The 15,981-nt window shown below is 41.0% G+C and overlaps 1 protein-coding gene across 3 annotated transcripts; it reads left to right on the plus strand.

The window, feature by feature from the left end:
• The first annotated feature begins 1,957 nt into the window (after positions 1-1,957).
• Positions 1,958-15,024, plus strand: ugt5g1 (UDP glucuronosyltransferase 5 family, polypeptide G1). 3 transcript variants are annotated; one of them, XM_056234769.1, is made up of 2 exons: positions 1,958-1,980; positions 13,159-15,024. In XM_056234769.1, the coding sequence occupies exon 2, from the start codon at positions 13,170-13,172 to the stop codon at positions 14,754-14,756; it is 1,587 nt and encodes a 528-aa protein (XP_056090744.1). In that variant the 5' UTR covers positions 1,958-1,980; positions 13,159-13,169; the 3' UTR covers positions 14,757-15,024. The 3 variants fall into 3 exon arrangements, with proteins under 3 accessions (XP_056090744.1, XP_056090743.1, XP_056090742.1); XM_056234768.1 differs by lacking the exon at positions 1,958-1,980 and adding an exon at positions 11,256-11,544; XM_056234767.1 differs by lacking the exon at positions 1,958-1,980 and adding an exon at positions 11,582-12,024.
• The last annotated feature ends 957 nt before the right edge of the window (positions 15,025-15,981 follow it).

Raw genomic sequence — 15,981 nt, forward strand, 5'->3', positions numbered from 1 at the left:
AATTAAATGTTAAATTACACAAATATACTTTATGTGTTTAATCTCACTTTATTAACCAATGTCTTTGCTGCTGATCTTCAATGATCCAATTCACCCATACTAATAAGCAAAAATTACTTTAGATTAACATTATTTTTGTGTTTGTTTTATTTGCGCCCTCTACTGTACACGCATGAATTTGCATTTTCTTTAGCCTAAGGGCTCGTACACACCGGGACGAATATCGGCGCGCGTTATTCGTCAGCGTTTTTCAATGCGTTTTTTGTGTTCACACCCAAGCGATTTTCGTGACGATGAGCCGAGTGAACATGCAAATTCATTCCCTGACATTAGATGGCGCCCATTTACTCTGCAATACCACTCCATAACATTCTCTTTTATCAAGATTTTTGTAGTCGCTGTGGCGTTTGTCATAAAGTTCTTTATGTTCCGACACCAACGAGACCAGCGGCTCTACATTCATCTTGCCTTGCATCTTCCTCTTCTTATTTCTCCTCGGCAGTGTAGACGCTACTTGGCGTATATCTCTTCTTCGCCGTTACGTATGTGTGCTCGGCAAGACCGTTTTGTGTTTGAGCGCCCCCAAGTTGTGTTTTACTGTAACTTCAGAAGCTCCAGACACGCGAGCAAAAGCGCCAATCTCATTGGTCGGATAGTTTTTGATGCGGCACGTCAAACTAAAAAAACGAACCCAAGGCGTTTTTAAAAAAATGCCGCTTTTACCCGTGGCGTTTTTCGCGTCGGTGTGCACACTCACATTGGCGCCCTTTGTTTAGTCACGAGGCGTTAAACGTCGGCGAATATCGCGCGCGAAATTCGTCCCGGTGTGAACAGGCCTTAATGCTTATTCATTTCACCTTTTGTGTTACATTTGCCAAAAAATATTACTTTTTTTGTTGTTATTAAAAGACAAACATGAAAAAGTAACGCGAATATAACATGACACATTACTTTCCATAAAAAGTAATGCAATTAGTTACTTTTAATGCAATATTGTAACGCACTACTTGTAAAAGTAACTTCCCCCAACACTGGTCAAGACAATGGATTACTTTAATTTTAAACCTTATAAACTTGAATTCAAAATCCAATACTGTTCACTGAGCTGAAGTAAAGAAATAAGTTCAAATAGCATAACAGGGCAATCATGTTTTTACCTTTTTGAACAACTAAATATGGTTACCCAGACAGCAACATACATAGTGTCGGCCCAGATCCGGCCCACATACGGGCTGTGTGGATCCACGTGTACAAGATGTGGGCCGGATCTGGGCCGACACTATGTTGCTGTCTGGGTAATTAGTAATTAGTAATTGGCATGTGACCTTTTTCATACCGTTTCCCATATACCATCAATTGCTTAAATACATAGTCATATCTATGCACAATCACACACACATACTCACTACTATATTCATTTTTAAGCAAATTTTCTATTTGGTCAGGGCAAGGCAGCACTCTTTGAAGCTTGCGAAATATGAGAAATCGTTAAGGTACCATATTCTCAGTCAGCTCCAAATATAACATTAGTATTCCCAGAGGCAGAATGTTTTGTTTCCAGGTAATTTGAACTATAGAAAGTAACAGAGGAAAGAGGAAGCTGTGGCTTTGTGATAAAGTCTATGAAGTGAGTCATAGCCTGGAGTCATAGTCAGCAATTACACCTGCCTTTGTTGCTTTTGGCAGCTCGCCTCCTCTTTAAAACTGAATGTTTGAGATCTTTTTCAATATAAGTCATCTAGGCTACAAGTTGTTTGCGTTGATGATTTTGTAGCTTGTTTAAGACTTGATAGTTGTTGATGTCTCACTCAGTTCTAAAAATAAGTAAGATTAAATGTTATGGTTAGCCATTATTACCTGTTGCACCCAGTTAAATAAAATCTCATTCACCACTTTGTGTGTCACATTAACACTGAACATTTGAACTTTGCACAGATAGACCAGTTTAACACTGCAAGCCTCGCCTGTTGGCAGACACAAGTAAGAGTTTCACAAATTTATTTCAAACCATTCTGTGTTTTAAAGCTTATGCACATTCGCAAGCTTTTGAGTTTCATATTTTGCACAGATTTTGTTAGTTCATTGCGCTTTTTGCTTGATGTATTATGTGTATTTGTTTCTATTTATTGACAATCATAGTCAAATGACACTGTATGTAACAAAAAAAAAAAGCTGTTACAATATAAAATGGATAGTAACTGCAGGAAATAATTCTTAATCGATACTTTTGTTTTCCCTTCAAAATGTAAAAAAATCTATAGAAGAAGCTGTGCAAGACAAGAGTATATTTATTCGGGTATGTTTAATCTCTTCCATTTTTTTCAAAGTTTCTGCAAAGTTTCTGGATTGGCAAACATATTTAAATGCTTGCATTTTCTTTTAAAGTACTTAATTCAAAAGTTTTTTTGGTACTGAGAACTGCAAAATGTGACTGGTATTGGTTCTGATTCTGATTCTGAATCAACTTTATTTGTCATTATGCAGAGTACAAGTACAGAGCTAATGAAATGCAGTTAGCATCTGACCAGAAGTGCAAGAATATAGTGTTTTATAAAGTGCAGAATAAAATAAAGCTATGATTCACAGAATGTACTGTGGATTTGCTATATACAGTACTAAGCAGAGTATGTACAGAATATAAATAAAATGCAAATGTTCTCAGTCTGTGCAAAATATGAGTAGAGTAATGTACTGTAATGTCCAGTGCAGTAATAGGCAGGTGCAAGTTAGATTGATGGTGTGGCATTCAGAAGTGTCAGAGCCTCGGGTAAAAAGCTCTTCCTGAGCCTACTGGTGCGAGAGCGTATACAGGCTCCTGTAACGCCTGCCGGATGGAAGGAGGGTGAAAAGTCCATGGTTAGGGTGAGAGACATCCTTGATGATGTTTCTTGCCCTTCCTAGGCAGCGCTTATGATAAATCTTCTCAATGGAAGGTAACTGGGTACCGGTGATCCGTTGAGCGGTTTTCACCACTCGCTGGAGTGCTTTGCGGTCAGATGCGGAGCAATTGCTGTACCATACTGAGATGCAGTTCGTGAGTATGCTCTCAATGGGACAGCGGTAGAATTCCACAAGGATCCTCGGACTCAGGTGAACTTTCTTAAGGCTCCGTAAGAAGTAAAGGCGCTGCTGTGCCTTTTTGACTAGGGTGGAGGTGTTATGGGACCATGTGAGGTCATCTGAGATGTGGATACCAAGGAACTTGAAGCTCGACACACGCTCCACCACAGCTCCATTAATGTAGATGGGTGTGTGTGCATGACTCCTAGTCCACCTGAAGTCCACAATTATCTCCTTTGTCTTCTGGGTGTTTAGTTCCAGATTGTTAGTGGCACACTACACAGCCAAGTGCTGCACCTCATCCCTATAGGCTGATTCATCGTCATCCTTGATCAGACCTACCACCGTGATGTCATCTGCGAATTTGATTATAGTGTTAGACCCATACGCAGGAACGCAGTCATGGGTGAAGAGGGAATACAGGAGAGGGCTCAGCACGCAACCCTGTGGCACGCCGGTGTTCAGGGTGATGATGGAGGAGGAGAGGTTATCTAACTTAACAGTCTAAAATCCAGTTACAGATGGGTGTGCTGATTCCAAGCTGGCTGAGCTTGGAGATCAGCTTGGAGGGGATTACCGTATTAAATGCTGAACTAAAATCAATGAACAGCATTCTGACATGTGTGTTTTGTCTGTCCAGGTGGGTGAGGGCAGAGTGAAGTGCCGTTGAAATGGCGTCCTCTGTTGACCTATTGTAACGATAGGCTAAAACTTTGGTGGCAACTGGACTGGCCATCGGGCATACCGGGCATTTGCCCGGTGGGCCGACGTGCTTAGTGGGCCGATACATCTCATACTTATTTATTTATTTATTTATTTTTTGTCTGAACGGCCCATAAAACGCGTAGATCAGCGGCCCATTGGTTATTTTCTTGATTGACACTGGGCTGGTCCAATCACATCTTTAAACTCCTCCCCCTTTGAGCTCTGAGTGAGCGAGCAGTGTCAGTGTGCATCTGTCAAAATAGTCAGAGGACTTCCGGGTTACCCAGCATGGAGTAGGTGCGTTCGTTTTCTAGCTCCCACTTACTTTTTCTATCTTTCCTGTTTAAACCCTACTTTCATCAATTAGCTGTACATATATTGCCGATAACACCAATACTACGTTCGGAACAATGCCCAGACCCATGAAAAATGCAAAAAGTGACTTGGCAGAGTCAGAGACGTCCTCGGACAGCGTTAGCAGTGACGCTAACGTTAGCCTATCGGCTACATCCATTTCGACTTTGCTTGAGCAGCACAGAGTAGCCATAGCCGCCGAGTTCAAGTCATCGTTCGCAAGCATGGACACTAAGCTAGACAAAATCCAGGCTGTGGTCTCAGGACAGGGACAACGTATAACCGATCTTGAGTCGAACGCGGAAGTTGTCTGCGGACGCCTGGAGAAACTTGAGGCTACGTGTTCCTTACTGCAGGAAGATAACAAGTCGCTGAAGTCTAAACTATCGGATTTGGAGGGGAGAAGTCGGAGACAGAACGTTCGTATTGTGGGCCTACCAGAGTCAGTTGAGGGCGCGCGCGCCACCGCTTTTTTCTCTCAGCTTCTCGTCGAGGTTTTTGGTGATCAAGTTCTCCCTTCTCCCCCGGAGCTGGACAGAGCTCATCGCACTTTGGCACCCAAACCTGGCCCGCGCGAGAGACCGCGTCCCGTCATCATTCGCTTTCACCGTTACCAGATTAAAGACTTGATAATGAGAGAGGCACGTAAACAAGGCGAGCTGGAAAACCATGGCCACAAGCTCCGGTTTTATGAGGATTACAGCGCGGAAGTTTTGAAGCAGTGGGCTGAATACAAGGGGGTTATGGCTGAGCTCTATCAGCGCGGTCTCCGACCCTCTCTCCTCTTCCCTGCGAAGCTGCGCATCACTCTCCAGAGCGGAGAGAGGATGTGGTTGCGGTCCGTTTCTGAAGCATCCAACTTCATCTCCACTTTGGATGGGAGTACATAGTTAATGCGTTTGGTTGTGAGTATACAACTGTGGACAAATGTTCTATTCTTAGCCCCAGCCAATGTCACAGACTGATGTTACCTCACGCTTTTTTCTCTATCTCTCCTTGCCCTTTAAAATGAGAAAATTAGCTGGGTGAGCGTGACACATTTTATTTTTATTTTTGTAGCTTGTATTGCATTGCCTAATCCACGCCCTTTTATTTATTTCTATCTTTATTTCAAATCAGCTGGATGAGTGTGACAATTTAATTATTATCATTATTGGCATTTTGATTGTCTGCCTAACTCACGCTTTTATTGGCTATTAGTATTTGAAATCGGCTGGATGAGCGTGACAATTTTTGTTTGTTTTGTTTATCATTTTGATAGCTTGACTAATTCACGGCTTCTTTTGTTGGTATCTGAATATGCTGGATAACTATTTTTGTTTGATTTGTTGTCATTTTGATTGTTTGCTGGGTATATATATGATTGTTCATTATGTTACTAGGCTACTATAGGGTGAATTGTACAAGATTTATGTGGGAGCTAGCACAGATCGCGAAGTAAAGCCTGGAATGTTTGTTGTGAGACTAGTAAGGGTCCTTTGGGGTTTGCTGTTTAGAGCAATACATGGGGTGGGGTCAGGGTGGGTTGGGTTGGAGTTAATTGGGTTCGTGGCGGATAAGCTACCATCTGCTGTATTTTCAGTTATTTTAGTTTTTTTTTTCTTTTTTTTCGGTTTTTCCTTTCCTCGTTATTTTGCTACTCTGTTCATGTGCTTTTTTTTCTCTCATCGTAGCAACTCTTTTGTTTCTCAGCTTACTATAACTAAGTTAGATGAAGGGCAATCTGAATATAGTAAGTTGGAATGTCAAGGGGCTAAACCACCAAGTGAAAAGAGGTAAAGTCTTCACCCACCTAAAGAGGCTCAGGGCTGGGATAGTGTTTCTTCAAGAAACCCACTTGCATGACTCTGACCAATGGCGTTTAGGTAAATGCTGGCGTGGACAACTTTTCCATTCTAATTTCAGGGGTAAGGCTAGGGGCACAGCTATCCTTATTGATAGTAACATTCCTTTTGAGCCCTCAAACATTATATCGGACAATAATGGTCGTTTTATTATTGTTTCAGGCAAACTTTACAATAAGTCAGTCATCTTGGCCAACGTCTATGCGCCTAATATTGATGATGTACAATTCTTTAAGAGATTTTTTTCTCAACTACCTGATCTCAATTCTCACTCTCTTATTCTTGGTGGGGATTTTAATTGTTATTTAGATCCAGTATTAGACCGTTCTTCCCCTAACCCTGCCAATCTTAGCAGATCTGCTGACCATATCAAATCATTTCTTGCTGATTATAGCCTCTCTGATCCGTACAGGTTTTTATACCCCACCGGAAGAGAATACTCATTCTTTTCTCATGTTCACCACACCTACACCCGAATAGATTATTTTTTTGTTGATAATTCATTAATGTCAGACCTGAAGTCATGCAGTTACGAAAGTATTGTGATCTCAGATCACGCTCCTCTGCTCCTTCAATTGGCTTTCTCTGATGCTGAGTGTACAAGAAGACAGTGGAGATTGGATCCATTATTGCTCTCCGATGAGAGTTTTCTTACACATATCTCCACACATATACATTTTTTTTTAAGTATAAATAAAACACCGGATGTGTCCAATGCAACGATTTGGGAAGCCCTGAAAGCCTATTTGAGGGGTGAAATTATATCATTTGCAGCACACAAAAATAAGTGTTTAAAACAGAAACAAACTGAAATTGCTGATCATATTCTGAACATAGACAGACAATATGCTAATTCGCCCTCACCTGAACTTTACAAAGAACGTTTAAAACTCCAGACAGAATTCAACCTTCTTTCCTCTCGTCAAGTTGCCGACCAGTTGCTGAGAAGCAGAAGTACTTTTTACGAGCATGGTGACAAGATTGGTAAACTCCTGGCCAACCAACTGCGCGGATTTAGAGCGAAGCAACTTATCCCTGGAATACGGACAGACAGTGGGTGTACAACATCGGATCAGAAACTTATTAACGAAAAGTTCCAAATATTTTATTCTAATTTGTATAGTTCGGATTGTACAGCAGACGTAACTGCCATGGAAACCTTTTTTAGTAACCTGAACATGCCTTCCCTTTCTCAAGACCTGAGGCATAGCCTTGAGGCACCTATTACGCAGAAGGAAATTATTGCTGCAATAACATCTATGCAATCAGGTAAATCTCCTGGCCCAGATGGACTTTCTTCTGACTTTTTAAAGAAATTTTCAGCTGAATTATCGCCCTTTTTATGTTCAGTATTCTCAGACTCATTTGTCTCAGGTAAACTTCCCCCTTCGTTCTACCAGGCCTGTATCTCCCTGTTGTTAAAAAAGGATAAAGACCCTCTAGATTGTGCATCATACAGACCAATTTCGCTATTGAATACGGACGTAAAGATACTTGCCAAAATCCTCGCCCACAGATTGGAGGATATTCTTCCATTTATCATTTCCCCCGACCAAACTGGCTTTATAAAGGGACGCCACTCATTTTATAATATACGTCGGTTAATGAACATTTTGTATTCCCCCAAGAATACTGTATCAGAATGCCTCGCTTCTATGGATGCTGAAAAAGCATTTGATAGAGTAGAATGGAATTACTTATTTTTTACCCTTGAAAAATTTGGTCTGGGTCCTGTTTTCATTTCTTGGGTTAAACTTTTATATGCATGCCCTTCAGCCTCAGTATTAACAAACAGCCGTTACTCGAGTAGTTTTGATTTGCATCGTGGGACCCGGCAGGGTTGTCCTTTGAGCCCACTCCTTTTTGCTATTGCAATCGAACCTCTTGCGATTGCCATTCGCGGAAACGAACGGATACAGGGGATATGGAGAGGAGGAATCGAGCATAAGGTGTCTTTATACGCTGATGACTTACTTTTGTTTGTCTCAAAGCCAGCCACCTCCCTACCGGAGGCACTTACTGTGTTAGAGGTCTTTAGTCAATTTTCAGGCTATAAACTTAACTTAAGTAAGAGCGAACTCTTTCCAATTAATACAGAAGCACTTAAACTCAAGTATACTGCTCTCCCACTCAAGGTGGTGACAGATAATCTGAGTTACCTTGGGGTATGTTTTACCAGGAATTTTAAAAACCTATTCAAATCGAACTTCCTCAAATTATTGGATCAGACGAAGCAAATATTATCGAAGTGGTCTCTGTCTTTTTCTCTTATAGGTAGAATAAATTCAATTAAAATGACACTTCTCCCAAAGTTCCTATATCTTTTCCAATGTCTCCCCATTTTTCTCCCTAAATCCTTTTTTCAGGCCCTTGACTCTTTAATGATAAATTATATTTGGAATGGTAAACACCCTCGGTTACGGAAAGCTTTTCTTCAAAGACCCAAACAAACAGGTGGAATGGCCCTCCCTAATTTCCAATATTACTACTGGGCTGCTAATATTCGTTCTTTAGTGTATTGGGTGCATTTTCACCTCGACGACTCAGCCCCAGTCTGGGTAACAATGGAGTCCAGCGCCATTAGCACATTGTCTCTATCTGCCCTCTTAAGCGCCGCACTCCCACTCTCCTCGGCTATTCCTAATGGTTTCCCTGTGATTAAGCACGCTCTTCGAATCTGGACCCAATTTAGGAAGAATTTTGGGCTTCAAATTTTTTCACTTCTCAGCCCAATTGCAGCGAACCATTTGTTTGCTCCCTCGATGGTGGATGGTGCATTTAAGATCTGGCATAAAAAAGGCTTGAAATGCATTGGCGATTTATTTATTAATGACCTATTTGCTAGTTTTTCTCAATTGACAAAAAACTTCGGTTTGGTAAAGACTAATTTTTTCAGATTTTTACAAATCAGGCATTATATACAGAAGTTGATTCCCCAATTCCCCAATAAACCCCCAGACAACCCTGTCGATAAGTTTCTTTCTGTTAACCCCACATTAAAAGGCACAATTTCTGTTTTTTACAACCTTATTTCAAAGTTGCATAGCCCCTCATTAGCAGCTATAAGAACCATGTGGGAGCAGGACCTAGGTTCTGCCTTCACAGATCACATGTGGGATTCAGTCCTGGATCGGATTCATTCTACCTCCATGTGTGCCCGACATGCTCTTGTGCAATTTAAAGTAGTACACCGTATTCACATATCTAAAACCAAACTAGCTCGTATGTTCCCTGATGTGGACCCGACCTGTGATAGCTGTAAGAGCGCACCTGCGTCACTCTTTCACATGTACTGGACGTGTCCCACCTTGAATGAGTTCTGGACATCAGTGTTTCAAACGTTGTCTGAAGTACTTCAGCATCAGATTGAGCCAAACCCGTTTACTGGCATCTTTGGCATTGCTCCAAATTTGGCCTTGCCTAAAGCGAAGCTGAAAGTATTGGCCTTTACCTCCTTATTAGAGAAATGGAAGCTTTAGCGTTAAGTTCTGCCAGGAAGACTCAATTGCTACGTCACTTATTACCTTCTCATCTATCCAATCGTGTCTAATACTTGCGGTATAAAAGACCAGTACTTACACATGTTTGAGTTCGCAGATGCTGACGCTTTCATTCACCTCCATCCTCCCCACCACCACCAGGATGGTCCCTTCCCCTCCATCCTCCCCACCACCACCAGGATGGTCCCTTCCTATACCTCACAGGGGGTCGGCTGCGCCCCTGCCTTCGTCTTCAGGCAGGAAATGCAGAGTCCGGACCCTCGGATTGCGAACTATGGACGGGGCCTACGCCAAAGAACTTTATTGCTTGCTGGGCTATCAATAAATGTATTTATTGTTACAGTATTTATTCTCCCGAGTCTTTCTGGTAGAACTGTGGTAAGCAGAACTAGGCTACTGTCACAACACTTAGGCTATGTAGGAACCCACTACCCAGTTACGCATTATTTACACATCTGCATATTTGACGATTACGCATTATATTAGAATTGTAATGAGACAATAATGAGTAATGAGTTTGTAAACCATGTTTTTCTTCAAAATAAAAGCTCGATGCCGTTTCCGTCAAAATAAAAGCTTTTATTTTTCAGTGCATTTGTTTTACAACATATGGCTATTACTGCAATGGGATTAATATTATAACTATTATTATGTAGTAGTGTAATGTTTTAGGATGTTTAGGTATTTTTGTTGGAAAACGACCAACACACTATTTTAGAAAGTTTTTTTTTTTTTTTTTTTTTTTTTTTTTTTTTTTGGTTGATGTTTTTGCAGTATGCAGCAATCTGTATGAATTTTAGCAATTCAGGATGGCCTTATATAGTTCAGTGCACTTCCTGGAATTTCCCAAAAAAAACAGCAGGAATTTGGAGGCTTGTAGTCTGGATGAGGCAAGACTTCTGTTGACTGTCTCAACAAGTTCAGTTTAGGCTGTATTTTCTCTTTGCAAGTTTCTTTACACTGTATAAAATGATTTGTACAATTAGTTATCACAACTTAAATTTAGCAGTTTTGTTGTTGTGATGACTCAAAAATCCAAGTTCATTAAGCTTAAAATGTTAAGGTATCATGAACACTTACTTTTTTTAAGTTGAAACTACATATTATTAGTTATTCTAATATTCTAATGTACAAGCGGATCTTGATTAGTAAAACCTGACCGGGTTTTTATAGCAGTAGCTGATCCAGATCTCCAAACCAGTCCTGCAAGACTGATTTTGACTGTATTGCTCTCAAATATTCAAGAAAAATTGCATTTCGCTATTTTGCATTACAATTTATTATTTTATATATTTATATATTTTGTATATATAAATACACACACATGCATGTATATATTTAAGAAATATTTGCATGTATATACTGTATTGATATATAATTTATATTATATATAAAATATAAATATTTTATATATAAATAACACATTTTTCTTAAATATATACATGCACGTGTGTGTATTTAATATATACAAAATAATTATACACAGCACACACACACATATATTATGTAAACACGATTAATCGTTGCCCAGCTCTAATTACAATGCAATGAAAAAAAAAAAACTTTGTAAATGTATTACATGATTATAAAGTACAAACTCAGTGTGCTGGTTCCAGATTAGTGACCTTTAGAACTTAAACGTTTAAATGCATTTCACTCCAGGAATAACTGATCCAAGCTGTTTTTTGGCAACCAAAACAATGTGTGAGCTGATTGCTAATAGCCCTTATTTTGCAGCGCCCCAGTTTTGCCTTGTTATTCAGTCCAGAACCTAAAGCTTAACATTGATTCACAGAAAGGCAAACAGGGAATCAGTGAGGACATTTTCCTCTCTCTGACTGGAAGCTAATCCAAAACTGTGACCAGGGGCCACTTTAGATCTCATGTTACACAGCACGAGAAGGAGGTTTAACAAAGAAACACACTGCCGTTTGCCTGGTTTGGCCTGTCTTACACAGTGTGGTTGGAAGTGATCATATCTTGAATGTGTGTGTATACATTTTGGAAATCCAAAGCTTGTTTTGGCAGTGTTTGCACAAGACAACCAAAGCGTCGACAGGATTGGCTGAGTCATACAAAAGGTAAAGTAAACCTCCCTGAATGTTTTTGTTCAGCACGTATACTGGTAATGCCTCAAACAAAGATCAAGACTAATGTGCTAAAAAGCCGATATTTTCATAATGTGTTAGGTGATATCTGTGGGCACATGGTTCGATATATCTTGTTAAACGGCCTCTTGATGGTATGTTTCTTATTTTGGTATGGATTAATAGAGTGTTTGAGGTTTGATGTTGGGCTGAATGCGCATATTTGAGCTACACCGTGCAGATAGGTTGGAAAAGAAAGCCAGTGGGAGGAGCTGGAGGGGATTTGATGTGGGATTTAGGAAAGGAAGAGAAAGAGAGAAGTTCCTAACAGTAAGGACTCGGCCATCAAGGATGAGACAAGTATCTTGTACTGAACAGCTGCAGAGTTTTCGTTTTTGCTTGTTACCTCAAGAGATTTCTACGATATAATTTGTTCCAGCTAACAAATGGATTATTATCTGAAAACACGAACAGGTAATTCCAGGATAGTGATGTAGATGCAGGACAGATCAAACATAAACACAGAAATGCTTTCATTCTGACTGTTTTCTTTTAATGCGCTCTCATAAATCAGTCCTGATGCTTTTTGGTAAATATTATGAAATTCTGAAAGGTTGTATGGTCAGGGCCAAACTTGTTGCACTTTAAAGTGGTTTCAGACATGAGACATTTCTTATGTGAAGTAAATGTTGGTCTGGATTGTATAAAAGTGCTCAAATTGTGCCCCAAAATGTATATAGCCTTATGTATAGCTTATATGATAATGTATTATTCACTGACCAGCAGTTTGGCAACAGTTCTTCTAACTATAGACACAAAGGAAGGAAGGAACCATGTAGGAAGATCATGGCCATATTCCAGGACGACAAACTCATTGGACGTCTTTGGGATGTGCTGGAGGAGACTTGACAGAGTGCTGGACTCTTGCGTTGTCAATACAAGACTTTGACCAAAAATTGATGCACCTCTTGATGGAAATAAACACAACATTTATTTCCATTGAGTCCAGCTTCAATGACAAATGACAATGAGACTTTCAATGAATTTAAGTTCTGGACTTTCCATGCCAATACACATGTGAAACTGATTCTTCATGATCCTCCCAACCATTCTTTCACAGTTTGAGCCGGATGAATCTTGACATGTTCATCCTGGAATATGGCCATGATGTGTCTTCCTACATGGTTGTTTAAGAAATGAAAAGCTACACACTCCATCAATTAGGGTTAGAAGAACTGTTACCAAATATATAACATGCTAGAAACATAATAATCACAGCAATAATGATCCAATCATAGACTCTCAAGCATTTGCCTATTTAAATCCAAACTGAGACTTTTTTTGTGGCCAGGCAGAGTATAAAACAATATGATATAAGCTATGCATAAAATAAATGAAGGCTGTATACATTTTGGGGCACAATTTGAGCATTTTTATACAATCCAGACCAACCTCTGCCTTCCACAAGTGTTTTCTGTGTATATTTCCATTTTTCAACCACAACCATGTCTATTGTTTATGCTAAATGTACTAAAAAATACTCTGGCTGTAAAATTGTAAACATCTTGCACTCTCTCTCACTCTCTCTCTCTGTGTGTGTATTTACAGCTTTCTAAAAGATGGATTTGAGGTCGACGCAACTCTCTGCACTGACTTGTCTACTCTTTGTGTCGTGCTGTTGTCATGGTGGAAATATCCTGGTGTTGCCCGAGGATGGCAGTCACTGGGTGAACATGCAAGTGATTATGAGGAATCTCCACACCCACGGCCATAGCCTCACAGTGGTGCGTCCGTCTAAAAGTTGGTACATCCAAGAGAATTCCTCCCTCTACAACACCATCACCATCAACCCAATGGAGACCGAAGACGTCGGCCCTGACTACTTTAAGATGTTGATAGAGAGGTCGCTAGCACTGCAAAGGATGTCGCCCTTCGTTCGTTTCTTTGAACAACAGAAGGATATCACCAATATGCTGAAAGTGTTTCACAACGGAGCTCTTCAAATGATTTCGGCCATTTTGGATGATGCATCGCTTGTCGAACGCTTGCGAGAGGCCAAGTTTGACCTGCTTCTAACAGACCCGGCGTTCCCAATCGGAGTCCTTTTAGCCAATTTCCTCCACCTTCCCTTGGTTTACAATGTACGTTGGCTAAATGCTGGGGATGCTCACATGCAAATCGCTCCATCACCTCCATCCTACATCCCAATGTATAATTCATTGCTCCACGACCACATGAGCTTCATGCAACGGACGGAAAATGTCGTACGGCATCTGTTCAGCCTACTTCAGGAGCGATACATAATCGTGCCAATTTACAGCGAACTGCTTGAGCGCCACTTCCCGCCTGGCACTGATCTTCTCTCAGTGCAGCAATCTGCTGACATTTGGTTGATGAGAGTGGACTTTGTCTTTGAGTTTCCACGACCCACCATGCCTAACGTGGTCTACATCGGTGGCTTTCAATGTCAGCCGGCTCAAGCCCTTCCCGAGGATCTGGAAGAGTTTATGCAGAGCTCTGGAGAGCATGGAGTAGTCATCATGTCTTTAGGAGCTGTGGTCGGTGCTCTCCCTAAAACGATCACAGAAGCCATTGCTACAGCCTTTGCTGAGATCCCTCAGAAAGTCGTGTGGAGGTACCATGGGGAACGACCCTCGACCTTGGGAAACAACACTTTACTCCTAGAGTGGTTTCCTCAGAATGATCTCCTGGGCCATCCGAAGACTCGCGTGTTTGTATCTCATGGCGGCACCAATGGTATCTTTGAAGCGATTTACCATGGAGTCCCGGTCTTAGCGTTACCGATCCTCTTTGACCAGTTTGACAACGTTCTGCGGCTGCAGGTCCGAGGTGCGGCTCGAGTGCTTCACGTCGCAACGCTCACGTCGCAAGAATTCCTCGAAGGCCTCAAAGACGTCCTGGAGAACCCGCTGTACCAAAGCAACATCCGCAAACTGTCAGAGTTGCATCGCGATCGGCCCTTGTCTCCTCTTGATAGTGCCACTTTTTGGATTGAGTATGTCATGAGACACAAAGGAGCAGCTCATCTTCGCTCTGAGGCGAATAATTTGCCTTGGTACTCGTACCACAACCTAGATGTGTTGGCATTTCTACTGGCGTTCACTGCGATTGCTCTTTTGACCTCAGTATATGTCTGCAAGCTTTTGTGTGGCAGGAAGTCAATCAAAAAGAGGAAGGTGGACTGAACTGAACTTTTGATATGCTCTTGTTCTATATGTACTTATTGCAAAACTGGGTGTAACTCAATTAAATGTCATGCAGTTTACAAAAATCTTTTTCTATCCAACTACGGTCCATTCAGGGTTTTCACATGAAATCTGATTTCCCAAGTTATGAAATGGCGAAACATTTGCTGATAAATGCATTCTGGCCGAGGTCATGGGTTTGATTCCCAGGGAATGCATGCACTGATAGTCTCATACATGGTGAATACATACGCTTGTTTCATTACTGTGGCTACCAATGTGGATGTGTTCACAAAAACAACTGTCGGCCACATGTAAGTTGTACATGCAATGCCTGAATATTGTTTAGCAATATTTTAGTGTGTTTTTACAGTGTTAGATGAGGTATTAACAAGTATAGTTCTGACTTTATGGTTGTGACTGCTAAAAAAAAAACCTAATGTAAACGGAATAATAAAGCATATATACATTGTACTTTAAACTACACTCAAAGATGGTACCTTTACAACAGCTTGTCACCGGGGCAGTACCCTTAAAAGGACATCTTTGTACAGTTTTTCCTCCCTTAAAAGGTGCATATTAGTAGCAAAATGCACCTTAAGGTTAGCCTGGTTAAAACCAGACCATTCTCAGTTGTAACTGAGTTATGGTCTGGCAAAGCGTCATAGACAAATCATTTCCAGAGGGGCGTCACCAACGGACGTCGCGGATAGACCTAAACCCAATCAGAGCGATGAAGGAGATGACGTATGCAGAGCGGCGGAGAAACATCTCCGAGTGTTGTTCTTTGCTCGGTTTTTAACAAAAAGGAAACGTTCAAATCGCTTAAAACAGACGCGATAGCTGATTGGAACGAGTGATGTTCGACGGCGGCATCCATCATTGTAATGTAGGCTACAAAATCTGCTTCAAAATCCCAGCGCTGTCGTCATCCAACATGACATCATGACTTTGCGTAAACATACACGCCACTTTCAATTCAAGTGGCGTGTTATCTATACGCATTTTGAGGTATCCGCGTGTATGTCCACGCCGAAATCTTTTGCGTGTATGTCTACGCCATTAAATGTCCGAGTGATTCCGCGTGTATGTGTACGCCGTTAAATGTCCGAGCGAAACGAAGCAAAATCTATATCTACATCTGTGGAGCGATATTTCTTTTCCTAGGATGGTAGGAGAAGACTCATAAATGGTATTAACCCCAGTGACGGGTAGGTTTAGGGAC

The sequence above is a fragment of the Rhinichthys klamathensis genome, unplaced genomic scaffold (genome assembly GCF_029890125.1).
Source record: "Rhinichthys klamathensis goyatoka isolate OS25496 unplaced genomic scaffold, OSU_Roscu_1.1 h1tg000405l_1, whole genome shotgun sequence".
Classification (NCBI taxonomy): domain Eukaryota; kingdom Metazoa; phylum Chordata; class Actinopteri; order Cypriniformes; family Leuciscidae; genus Rhinichthys; species Rhinichthys klamathensis.